Here is a 13,566-nt window from a genome sequence, read left to right on the forward strand (position 1 = left end):
CCTTTGAATGAGTATTTTTGTCTTCTTTGGGCAAATATTTGCTGCATCATAAGGTAGTTCTATTTTTAACTTTTTGAGGAACCTCCATACTGTTTCCCAGAGTGGCTGCACCAGTTTGCATTCCCACCAACAGTGTAAGAGGGTTCCTATTTCTCCATATCCTCGCCAACATCTGTTGTTTCTTGCATTACTGATTTTAGCCATGCTGACAGGTGTGAGGTGGATATCTCATTATAGTTTTGATTTGTATTTCCCTAATGATGAGTTATGTTGATTTCACTCATATGTGGAATTTAAGAAACAAAACAAACAAGCATAGGGGAAAAAAAGAGAAAGGCAAACTAAGAAACAGACTCTTTACTACAGCAAAGAAATGGATGGTTACCAGAGGGGAGGTGGGTGGGGTGATGGGTTAAATAGGTGATAGGTATTGAGGAGGGCAATAAAGACCTTTTTTTTTAAAGATTTTATTTTTTTTAAAGATTTTATTTATTTATTGACAGAGAGAGAGACAGTGACAGAAGGAACACAAGCAGGGGGAGTGGGAGAGGGAGAAGCAAGCTTCCCGTGGAGCAGGGAACCTGATGTGGGGCTCAATCCCAGGACCCTGGGATCATGACCTGAGCTGAAGGCAGATGCTTAACCATCTGAGCCACCCAGGCACCAGAGGAGGGCATTTATGATGAGCACCGGGTGTTGTATAGAAGGGTTGAATGACTCAACTGTACACCTGAAACTTAATATTACACTGTATGTTAACCGGAATTTAAATTAAAAAAAATAAGTACAGTTTTATTACAGTTTAATTTTCTTATTAGTAAAAATAATAACCAAAAATCAATTATATGTTTTCCATTTCAAAGTACAGAAAAAATAGAGGGGAGGCGGGTGGGAGGATGGGTTAGCCTGGTGACGGGTATTAAAGAGGGCACGTTCTGCATGGAGCACTGGGTGTTATGCACAAACAATGAATCATGGAACACTACATCAAAAACTAATGATGTAATGTATGGTGATTAACATAACAATAAAAATTTTTAAAAAATAAAAATAAGAAAAAAGTACAGAAAAAAAATCACAAACATGAATTACAGCCATTATTATCAATTTTTTAAAGATTTTATTATTTATTTGTCAGTGAGAGAGAGAGCACAAGCAGGGGGAGCGGCAGGAGCCTGACACGGGGCTCGATCCCAGGACTCTGGGATCATGACCCGAGCCAAAGGCAGATGCTTAACCGACTGAACCATCCAGATGCCTCTATTATCATTTTTTTAAAAGACTTTATGGGCACCTGGGTGGCTCAGTCATTAAGCGTCTGCCTTTGGCTCGGGTCATGATCCCAGGGTCCTGGGATAGAGCCCCACATAAGGCTCCTTGCTCGGCAGGAAGGCTGCTTCTCCCTCTCCCACTCCCCCTGCTTGTGTTCCCTCTCTCACTATGTCTCTCTCTGTCAAATAAATAAATAAAATCTTAAAAAAAAAAAAAAGTTTGTTTTTTTTTTTTTAAGTAATCTCTACACCCAACACAGGGCTCAAACTCACAACCATGAGATCAAGAGATGCATGCTCTACCAACTAAGCCAGCCAGTCAGGCACCCCCACTATTATCATTTTAGACCAACAACTTGACAATGCAAGACCAAATGTCAACTGAGATATAGTGAGTGGCAGAGAGAAAAGTGATCCATCCTTCCACAGTGGAAGGAAGGAAGCAGGAAGGCTTCATTGAAAAGATGGCCCTTTTCAAAGGTGAACAGGAATTCATTACATGAATCAAGGAGTTCAACATAGTTGGAACTTGAACTGAATTCCAAGCAAAGAAACGCAAAAGCTATGAACCTGGCAAGATAGGGAGAGACTAAAGATGGCATACTTCATCCTTGAAAGTTCAGACTGTATCTTGCAGGTGTCTCCCAAACATCAGTCCTTCATGACTGCCATCACGATTTTGCTATATGTGATACCATATGTGTTATATTATGTTTATTTTTAAGTTGGCTCCCTTTTTTACTTATATTTATTTGAAAATTCAAGCATAATTTATCCATGAGACCAAAAACTTAATATGCTACTTTTTTCCAACAATTCACTAACTAAATATGCTACTATTGGAATTTAAAAACAAGGTGTGGGGCTCCTGACTGGTTCAGTCAGTGGAGTGTGCAACTCTTGATCTCAGGGTTGTGAGTTCAAGTCCCACATTAGGTATAGAGATTACTTAGAGGTACCTGGGTGGTTCAGTCAGGTTAAGCATCCAACTCTTGGTTTCGGGTCAGGTCATGATCTCAGGGTCATGAGATGGAGCCCCACGTTGGGCTCCATGATCAGCGGAGAACTCTCTCTCTGGCCCTCCCCCCCCACACACTTGTGCTCTCTCTCTCTAAAATAATAAATAAATCTTTTTTAAAAGAGAAATTGCTTAAAAATAAAATCCTTAAAATTTTTTAAATAAAGCAAAATAAAATAAAAAACAAGGCTTGTCCATGTCCACCTAAAATGATCCCACATAACACCAGTGGAGTGCATATTACAGATCAGGAAACACTGCTCTAAGTTCTGAGAGTCTGAAACATTTTAAGCAAGGAAATGCCATGTTCAGAACTGTTTTTCAGAAAAATCAAGCTGGTGGCAATAAGCAGAATGAATTTGAGGAAGATCAGAAGCAGATACACAAGCTAGGTGCTGCTGCAAAAATCCAGACAAAATATAATTGTATGACATCAGGTACCAGCACTGCTGCAGTGGGGTGCCAGAAAAGATCTAGAATCAAAGAATATTTAGGAGTTCAAAAGTTCAGGTTTGATTACATTGAAAAGTGAAAGAAAGTAAAGATGCTTTCCCCGCCAAATGAGACAAGAGCTCCAAAAAGAAGAGCATATTTTTTTAAAAAGATTTTATTTATTTATTTGACAGAGAGAGACACAGCGAGAGAGGGAACACAAGCAGGGGGAGTGGGAGAGGAAGAAGCAGGCTTCCCGCTGCGCAGGGAGCCCAATGTAGGGCTCGATCCCAGGACCCTGGGATCATGACCTGAGCTGAAGGCAGATGCCTAAACACTGAGCCACCCAGGCGCCCCAAGAAGATCATATTTTGAGAAAGAACATTAGTCTGGAAAGTTTCTGGGATGTAGTAATCCCTTAACCTGTCATCATTCAAAGGGTTCTCAGAGTTTGGGGGAATTTACATTCTCAACTTCCTATTAAATGATCAATTTAAAAATCAAGGGCCTATGCATTAAAAACAAAACAAAACAAAAAGAACTAGAAGGAAATATAACAAGATGTTAGCAGGTTCCTTTGATTCTTTTTTACTTCCTTTGTCTGGCTTTTGTGTGTCTGTGTGTATCCTCTAAAGTATCTTCAAGAGCGGATACTACAATTCTTTATCAGAAAACTCTACTTAAAAGGGAGTGGGGGAGGGGTGCCTGGGGGGCTCAGTCATTTAAGCGTCTGCCTTTGGCTCAGGTCATGATCCCAGGGTCCTGGGATTGAGCCTCCCCAAGCCTGCTTCTCCTCCTGCTTGTGTGCGCACGCACGCGCGCGCGCGCGCTCTCTCTCTCTCTCTCTCTGTCAAATAAATAAAATCTGAAAAAAAATAAATAAAAAAACAGGAGTGGGGGAGACTTTTTTTTTTTAAGTAGAGGTAAGATAAGAAGAAAACGTTTTTTTCCATAAGCAGAATTAAAGGCTACTTCCATTTTGCCCCCATAACCCTTTCTCATAATAGTAAGCTCTTATTGTACCACATTAAGGTTGACTATATGTCCCTATTTCCTCAAATACTTTAAAAAATGTGCCTGGGTGGCTCAGTTGGTTAAGCGACTGCCTTCAGCTCAGGTCATGATCCTGGAGTCCCGGGATCGAGTCCCACATCGGGCTTCCCTGCTTAGCGGGGAGTCTGCTTCTCCCTCTGACCCTCTTCCCTCTCGTGCTCTCTATCTCTCATTTTCTCTCTCTCTCTCAAATAAATAAATAAAATCTTAAATAAAAAATGCTTAAGGGTAGGGACCATGGTCCTGACTCCTATACGCCCAGCTCCTAGCAGGATGTCTGGCACATGGCATCCTCAAAAATCACTTTTAGAATAAATGCACACATTAAGTATCATTCATGAAGTACTGAGATTCATCGTATCAGGCTTTTTCTAGAAAACCATTACAGGTTAAATCAAAACTCAGATTAGACTAAGGACACCCGGCTGGCTCAGTCAGTAGAGCATGCAACTCTTGATCTCAGGGTTGAGTTCAAGCTCCATGATGGATGTACAGATTACTTAAAAAAACAATAAAATCTTTAAAAACAAAACAAAACAGTCAGATTAGACTAAACAAATTGTTTATTTTCCTACCTCATTCCCATTACACATTCATAAAGGAATACAATTCCTTCTTTCTGATGTGGTCGGAGATGATACACAAGATGAGGATCTATCACCACATCCACAACAGGAAAGCGGTTCTTACTGAACATCCACTGCTGATTACTGTCAGGTCGTGACATTACAAGAGAATCTTAAGAAAAAGATGGACGTTTAACTATTAATGTATTGCAATTTCACTTTGTCAGCAACTACATTATCTTGCTTTAATTACTCATAGCCTATAACTATCTGCCATCATTTGTGGCAAAAAAAAAGTTGATGTTTAGTAAAACTAATACTAAGCCAGAACAGAAAATTAAAAAATAATCTCATGCCTTACTACTGTGAGATTTCAAAGAGCTTTTTCCAAACTTCATTTGCCCCAAAGTATTTCAAAGCCAATGAAATTCACTATTGTTTAGTAAAGAATTCAGTAAGCCACAACATTTAATAATTCAGTATTCAGAGCAAAGAGAACTATCTCCAACTGAAAGTACAGGTTGGAATTTTTCCAAGTTGCACTTGCTAATGCTCACAGCTTCTTATTTTGGAAAGGCACCCTAAATTTAACATAAAGGCTCCCATTATCTTCACTTCTATACACACAATGACTACTACTTCTATTAATCAGAAGATTGAGAAAGGATGACAAGTTTTCCATTGACTTCACCATCATTATTTATTTAAAGTTAGTTATTATGTTCATGAATGTCAAATTGATGAAATCTCTGCAAAGCAGCAAAAAAAAGGTAACCATAGAATAATAATGTAATTCTGCAGAAATATACAATACAATTTAAAAGATTAAAATATCACCAAAAAATACAAAATCAAATATAACTGGAAAGCAGTTCTCAATTAATAAATCTAAAGTCAGATAATAAACTCATCAAAATTATTTGGGGGCTATACTTATACATCTATATAATGGTTAAAAAATGAAGTAGATTTTTAAAATAAAACAAAAAGGAAAAAGAGAAGGACAGAAGTGAGAAGAGAAGATAAAGAAAACAGGTTCCAGGAGATTAAATTAATATCCACCAATGCAGAAATACACAGTCACAGGAATGACAGTTTGGTCATGTTTACCATTAGCAGTCACCCAGAGGAAAGTTTTCTATGGATCTTCCTAGGTTTCTGATCAACTAAAAGGAACTCCCATCTTTTAGGTCAGTTCCTGGCAGGAAGAGGATTAGGGAGTGAAAATGGAAAATTCAGCCCCCAGCCTCTATATTCCAGTAGCAAAGCAAGAGTATATTCCTTGTGTTTTCCTAACCAAGAAATGGCCCCATTTTTTTTTCTCTTTTGAAAAGCACAAAGGGGAAAAAAGAGAAGACAGAGGTGAGGAGAATTCACTACTCAAGAACAAAGCATCCATCTTCAAGAAAGATAAAACTTAAACCACCAATCGATAATTGAACACCAGGGGGCGCCTGGGTGGCTCAGTCGTTAAGCATCTGCCTTCCGCTCAGGTCATGGTCCCAGGGTCCTGGGATCGAGCCCCGCATCGAGCTCCCTGCGCAGCGGGAAGCCTGCTTCCCCCTCTGCCACTCCCCCTGCCTGTGTTCCCTCTCTCGCTGTGTCTCTCTCTCTCGCTGTCAAATAAATAAAATCTTTTAAAAAATAGTAATAATAATGGGAAACCAGTTCAAATTTTAAAATGCCTATCTTCACAATAATGAAGCACATCACTTAGTGCTTATAAAATCTTTCATGTTTTCATTTTAAGTCTACACCCTAATTCTACCCTTGGCAAGATAAATAAATGAGTATCATCAACTATTTACCACTTACACAAAGGGTTCTTATGTTATATGCATACATACATGTACACATATATATACAATCACGATAAAATTTTCATTCAGTCAACAAGTATTATACACAGCATTTGCAGCACTCTATGTCTTTTTGGCAGTGATTAGAACCCACCTTTTAGACTTGAGGAGACAAAGCCATGAGTGAGGTAAGTGACTACCCCAAGATGTCAAAGAACCAGTTAGTTCAGTGGCAAAATCGGGACTCTAACTCAGATCTTTGGATAAGCACATTATTCTTTTGGTTCCCCATATCCCTCTATTATGTAATAGGAAGCCAAAGAGAAAGAAGAATAAAGGAGAAGGAAGCCTGTTAAAAGAGATGGCAGGACAGATAAAATATTTGGATAAAAAATAAAAAAGCAGAAGCAAAAGCTTCCACTCTCTTTCAATTAAGTCTCAGATAAGCTCACATAGAGATAGGAATTTTTTTTTTATTATGTTCAGTTAGCCAACATCCTTAGTTTTTAATGTAGTGTTCAATGATTCATTAGTTGTGTATAACACCCAGTAGAGCTAGGAATTTTAATTTGGGGTTTTTATCCCAAATTTGTCAATAATTATTTTAATTTCAGCAATTTCAGTTCATCTTTCTGGCCTCAGTTTTCTTCAAATGCGAAGACACTGAACTAAATGATCTCAAAGGCCCCTTTATTTCAAAAATCCTATTTCCATAATACTTGCAAAAAATAATTATGTTGCTTTATGTACTTTTTATTTTACTACTAATATGAAAGCAGCCTACTCTATACCCCAACTTTGACATCCACTGCCCTATAATTCAATTTACTTGTCTGCCTCCTCACCAAAAGAGAAGATCTTTGATAACAGTTTACCGCTGGGCCCAATGCAAAAAAAGGCACCGAAGAAATCCCTGCTTGCATAAACAATCAAAACAACCAAACAAAAACAAACAAACAAAAAAAACAGGCAAGGGTTTATTTTTTAATATGGTTTTTAAATTAGATTCATAAATGTGAAAATTCATTAAATTGAATTCTCATGAGTAAAATTTAAACTCTTTACCTGATATCCCACCATTCAACATTTTAATACACTAATGTATGCGATCAAGACATACAGTCGTCAAAAGAGAAGTATAAGCACAATCCTGACTCATGAATTGACTAATATTTCTTTTTGCTGAAGATGTCAGATATTACTCAAAAGCATTATGTATGTATATGTGAATGTGTGTGTATACATCTCCAATCTGTGTATTTTTCCTTCAACACAAAATATGACATTTTCATTACTATATTCTTACAATTATACATTTATCTATAAAACAATTCCCAAACTATATTATACAACTTCAACATTATTCCTTATTTCAGTTGTATACCCGAATAATATATACTTTCATCTGAAAACTTTAAACAAAGCTTAAACTTTAAATTCACATGCCAGATATCTTTTGACAGTAAAAACAGAATATTCAAATTATTTTTTACAACTTACTTGGTACATGTGGGTCATGACGTGGTTTACAATCTTGGAAACCATTTGGTCTATTTTCCTTTGAACTTGGTTTACAAACACTTTTGAAGGGGTTAGAGAAACACTTCTTGGCAGCTTCAGAAGAACTTGAGATAGCAGGGCTTCCTCCTCCAAGCTGAAAACATCTGCCACTGTTGAAATCATCTGGAGAGATTATACCCATGACTTCTACTTCTTTTCCACCAATCATCACTCTGTGGCCCTCTTCAAGATTTTCAAGCTCTTTGAATTTATATGCAATGCCTTTAAATTGAGAAGGGAGAATGTGAATTTAATTTACTGATAAGATGACTTAATCAGTGATACCATAGTCACCTTCCCGTAACTGTACAGAATGAAAACTGTGCTTTGAATGCAAATAGCCTTGTATAACCCATTAACCAGAATGAAAACATAATTTATCATTTTGTCTAAAAAAAAAACCTAAAAAATCAGAAGGAATAAATAATAAAGCTATAAAAATTAGCCAAACTCTAGAGAAAGCAAGGCCTTTTTTAATTATTGAAAATATAGCTAGGGGTGCTGGCTGGCTCAGTAGGTAGAGCATGCGACTTTTTTTTTTTTTTTTGAGAGAGAGATGGGGAGGAGAGGGAGAAAGAGAGAGAGAGAGAATCTTAAGCAGGCTTGCCCAGCAAGGAGCCCAATGTGGCACTCAGTCCCACAACCCTGAGATCATGACGTGAGCCAAAACTAAGGGTCAGAGACTTAACCGACTGAGCCACCTAGGCACCCCTCAATGTTTTTATAATAAAAAAATTGTTGCAGATAATTCAGTTCAGCCTCAACTCTTACTCTTGTCACTGACCTTCACATACTACATTCCTGAAATGCTGAACCAGTAGTTTTCTCTCCTTTTGTGCCTTTGTATATACTATTCCCTCTTATGTATGCCCCTTTCTCATACCCTATAAAACTATTTATCCTTCAAATACTACGTTAAACAATTAACTCCTATGAAGCTTTCCCCAGCCTCCTAGGCAGACCTAAATGGTCCTTCTATCTCCCACTGCAGGGAGTACAAATTCTCAATGAAACAATTATCTTACTGCCTCCTAATTATTAATTACATTGCCCTATCCCCATTAAACTAGAAATTATATCCATTTTTGAATGTTTACTACTAGCATAGTGCTTGGCACTTAACAGTTACATATGATAAAGTATGATATTATGAAATGAATGAATGAACATATAGAACGGATTTTATAGGGGTGCCTGGGTGGCTCAGTCGGTAAGCATCTGACTTCGGCTCAGGTCATGATCCTGGGGTCCTGGGATCAAGCCCTGCATTGGGCTCCCTGCTCAGCGGGAAGCCTGCTTCTCCCTCTCCCACTCCCCCTGCTTGTGTTCCCTCTCTCGCTGTGTCTGTCAAATAAATAAAATCTTAGAAAAAAAAAAAAAAGAACGGATTTTATAGTAACGGGCCATATTCAAAATGAACAGTAAGAGACAATGTCAAAAAACATGGTTGGTGTTAAGCATTCTGAATTTGTGAGCTAACTTGTATTAGTACAAATCATCCTGGCAACATTTTATAATAGAATTAACGATGACCTCCAGTTTAGATGTATTAATCTAGATCATACTTAGCCATGTTTTTTTTTTTCAAAATTTTATTGGGTATCATTGAAATTAGATAATATTCCACTCCTGAAATCAACATCTTTCTAACTCTAATCATTTAGCATTGGACTGGGCGGGGGGGAGTACACTAAGACAAACTGCTTAATCTCAGAAAAATACCAAAATAACTGTATATAACTATTTCATTTTAGAGAAAATGAATCCATGGGATGGGATTTGCTTCACTGAGCTAGTATTCATAAGACTGTTATTAGACTATTATGAGATAATTTAGACATGCAAGTCAAAGAGCATCTTAATCTAACCCTTTATAAAATCCAATCATTTAAATTATGTAACCTCAGATATATACTAATTTTAGGCCAAATCATAAACATCAGGTAATATCACAATACCTCTTCCAATGTCTTTGCCTTCCAAATCCTTTAATATAAGTGACTTTCCCTTTACAATGAGAACAGCATCACCTTCCCACTTTTTGTGTTTTTTCTTTGAAGCCTTACACCAAACAACACTGAAATATTTAACTTGGCTATCAGGTTCTTCCTCTTCTTGTCCCTTAGGCACTGTTATTTCTTTAGGGGCTGAGTGAACTAGAATTAAAAAATAAATAAATAAAATAAAAATCACATTATTAGAGAGAGTCAACTTTTAGTAAGGTCATTTGAACAAAAATAAAAGCATAAGAAAATTAGATGGTACCAAGAATTATGAAAGAATATTTGATCATACCCCAGTTAGTATTTTATAAATTAAGAAATTCAAATGTCAGGTCTAGGATGACCATGAGAGCAATGAATATAAATTCCTTATTATCTCAAAGTTATATAAACTCAGTTTAAGTAGAATAATGTAATTACTGCAAACATTTTAAAACTCTAGGAACTAAAGGTAAATTTTCAACATCCATCAAAAAAATATCTACTTCAAATTTTGAATTTTGGTCTTTTCCTGGGGCTGGTGATATGTGGCCCAGTCCTCTCTTGTGAAGCTGGGCAGCAGCAGCAAGTCACAGCTCCCTGTCTGCCATGAAACCATGAGGGTAAACAACCAAGACACTCAGAACCATCGTTTTTCACTCTCACTATTCAATAAATTACACAAGATAGTCAATACTTAATTACAAAATAGGGTTTGTATCAAATGATTTTGCCCAATTGTAGGCTAATGTAAATGTTCTGAGCATGTTGAAGTTTGGCTGAGCTAAGCTATAATGTTCGGTAGGCTAGGTGTATAAATGCATTTTTGATCTACAATATTTTCAGCTTATGATGGGTTTATTGGGACATAACCCCACAAGACAAAGAAGATCTGTACTCCAATCTGGCTCCCAGTCCAGTCCTCCCCCAAAACTTCCCTCGTTAAAGGCCATTAAGGAGCTCCTTGTCAGTAAATCCATATGGTATTTTTTGTCTTGATCAGAGTTCTCAAAAGCATTGTACAATGTTGACCACTTACACCTTGAAATATTGAACGCTTTTTTTACAACTTTCCTAATACATTTCAATTTTTCCTTTTACTTCTTTGGTTGCTTCTTCTTAAACATCTCTGCCATCTCATCAGACCTGAATTCTAGACCTTCTCACTGTGCCCTTCTCCTTAAATTAGTTCATCCACTCCCATGGATTTAATACCACCCCTGCATAAACCTGTATTTTTTTTCTCTAGCCCAGATCATGACTCTAAATCTGTGTATCGGTACATAATTGCCCCTCAGACCAGTTTACATGAATGTTTCATAAACATCTCTATTCACCATGCTCACTTGTCTTCTCTCCAAAAATTGCTCCTTCTTCAGTTTTCTCATTTCTCAGTAAGAGTACCACCACCCTCATTCAAGCCAAAAAAATTGGAAATCATCCTTGACATCCTTTACTCTCAGTTCCACAGCCAATCAACCACAGATCCAGGGGATTCTAGCCCCCATATGGCTCTCAAAGCTCTGTACTGTTTGCCTTCTCCATACCCTCCCCTCTTCAAATCACCATCTCTGATCTGAACTACCGTACTACTACAGGATCTTCCCAAGGCCTACTGAGATCTTCTTTTGCCACCTCTACTCCCTAAACCCATTTTCCATATTTACTATATGTATCTATTTTTAAATGTAAATCTGATTATGTATCCTTCTTAAAATCCATTAGTCTTAATGGTCTTTAAGAAAACATACTACGTCTAGCCAAAGGGCTTTCTACCTCTTCCTCTAACATGCTATTCTAAATTAACTTCTATTCACCCTGCCATAGTTTTTTTTTTTTTTTTAAGATTTTATTTATTTGACAGAAAGTGAGGCAGGGGAAGCAGCAGGCAGAGGGAGAGGGAGAAGCAGGCTCCCCGCTGAACAGAGAGCCCGATGCGGGGCTCGATCCCAGGACCCTGGGATCATGACCTGAGCTGAAGGCAGCCGCTTAACCGACTGAGCAACCCAGGCGCCCCCCTGCCATACAGTTTAAATTTCCCTTACTGCCAAGCTAGATCTTGCCTTATTATTTCAGCATTATCTCAGTAATTAATTATGTGACAAATGATTTAACGTCAGCCTTCCCCACTAAACTAGTCCTGAGAGGAAGGTGTTTTGATTCTGTTCATCACCAGATGCCCAGAACAATAGGTACTTTTCTTTTTTTTTTTTAATTTTTTTTAATTGTTATGTTAATCACCATATATTACATCATTAGTTTTTGCAATAGGTACTTTTCAAAACTGCCATTTTGATTCAAAGTACATCTGACTTTATGCTTACAAAAATACTAAAACAGAATTATCTTAAAATTAATTTTCATGAGAAAGTAGCTTTAGAAATTAACTTTGAACTCATCTCCATCATTGCCCATTTTTACTTTCATTTTTATGAACTGTTACCTTCAGGATTATTTTCCATGTAAACTTTTCAACAAAGATTTGATTCTTCACTTTTTTATGAATATTTTACTTATTATAGCTTTTGCCAACATGAGTTTTTAAAACCATAATTTCTACCAAATGCAGTTTTGCTAAGTCAAATTTTGAATACCTAAATATTAACAAAATTGTATTACTCCATCAGTTTCTAGTCAAGAAAATTTATCAGTTTTCAGGTAATTGGTAGTTATCATTTGTTAATTATTTTTGCTTTACCAACCTTGAGTTTCCCAGATAGTTTTGAAGGTTTTTAGGATTAACAAAAAGAAGGGATGCTCAATCAGTTTTTGAACTCTAAAAAATTTTGTGGTGTGCAATTTTAGCCAACTTTAGTTTTGTCTTTGCATTATTTCTACCAATAGTAGTCAATGTGCATTGAATGATAATACCATTTTGCTCTTTAAAATTTGTTCCTATCTTTTATTACATTATCCAAGAAGAAAATGTGATTGCTCAAGATTGCTGTAAAACAAGGGTAAAAAGTATGTCTTCATCAAAACAGCTGGAAAAACATCCAGTCAAATACCCTGTTACATTCCCAAAGACTAAAGAGTTGACTTGTTATGTCCAGGACCCTCCTCGTGCCAAGAAAAAATAAACAGAAGACAATAAACTGAGAATGCAGAAATTACTTATAATTAACTTTGAAATACCATAGATGGGTTAGCCTGGTGAAGGGTATTAAAGAGAGCACGTTCTGCATGGAGCACTGGGTGTTATACACAAACAATGAATCATGGAACACTACATCAAAACTAATGATGTAATGTACAGTGATTAACATAACATAAAAAAAAAAGAAATACCATAGATTCTCAGATATAACCTTTCTTCTGTAGAACAGTAGGAGGAGGAGAAGAGCATGAACTAATCCACCTGGGTTTGAATCTTGAGTTTTCCCACTTACAAGCTAAGTGACCCTGGATAAGTTACTTACCACTCTATGCCAGTTTATGAATCTGTAAATGAATGTAATACTAATACCCACCTCACAGATTTGTTGTGGGCATTAGATTAGCTATTATTTGTAAAACCCTTAGAACAGTACTTGACATGTAATAAATACTCCCTAAATGTTAACTACCATCATCATCATCATCATCATCATCATCTTGTCTTGGTTCCTTTCCCATTTAGTCCCATTTTAAATGTAAGCCATTAAGGCAGTGAAGAGAAAATTCCAGGGGCACGTGGGTGGCTCAGTTGGTTAAGCGACTGCCTTCAGCTCAGGTCACGATCCCAGAGTCCTGGGATCAAGTCCCGCATCGGGCTCCCTGCTCATCGGGAAGCCTGCTTCTCCCTCTGACCCTCTCCCTTGTCATGCTGTTTCTCTCTCTCTCTTAAATAAATAAATAAAATCTTTAAAAAAAAGAGAAAATTCCAAAGAGTAGAATAAAGATACT

General features: G+C 37.1%; 1 protein-coding gene across 6 annotated transcripts in view; it reads right to left on the reverse strand.

Moving 5' to 3' along the window:
* RAD54B (RAD54 homolog B) overlaps nucleotides 1-13,566 on the reverse strand; it is an 81,145-nt gene that overhangs the window by 25,612 nt on the left and 41,967 nt on the right. For all 6 annotated transcript variants that reach the window (XM_025870843.2, XM_025870842.2, XM_025870841.2 and 3 more), the window contains 3 exons: nucleotides 9,658-9,855; nucleotides 7,640-7,921; nucleotides 4,350-4,512 (listed from right to left, as the gene is read on the reverse strand). In XM_025870843.2, coding sequence (XP_025726628.1) covers nucleotides 4,350-4,512; nucleotides 7,640-7,921; nucleotides 9,658-9,855 — 643 coding nt within the window. The remainder of the gene's footprint in view (nucleotides 1-4,349; nucleotides 4,513-7,639; nucleotides 7,922-9,657; nucleotides 9,856-13,566) is intronic.

Source organism: Callorhinus ursinus, unplaced genomic scaffold (assembly GCF_003265705.2).
Source record: "Callorhinus ursinus isolate GAN/ISIS: 27379988/994484 unplaced genomic scaffold, GSC_fseal_2.0 scaffold5, whole genome shotgun sequence".
Lineage (NCBI taxonomy): Eukaryota > Metazoa > Chordata > Mammalia > Carnivora > Otariidae > Callorhinus > Callorhinus ursinus.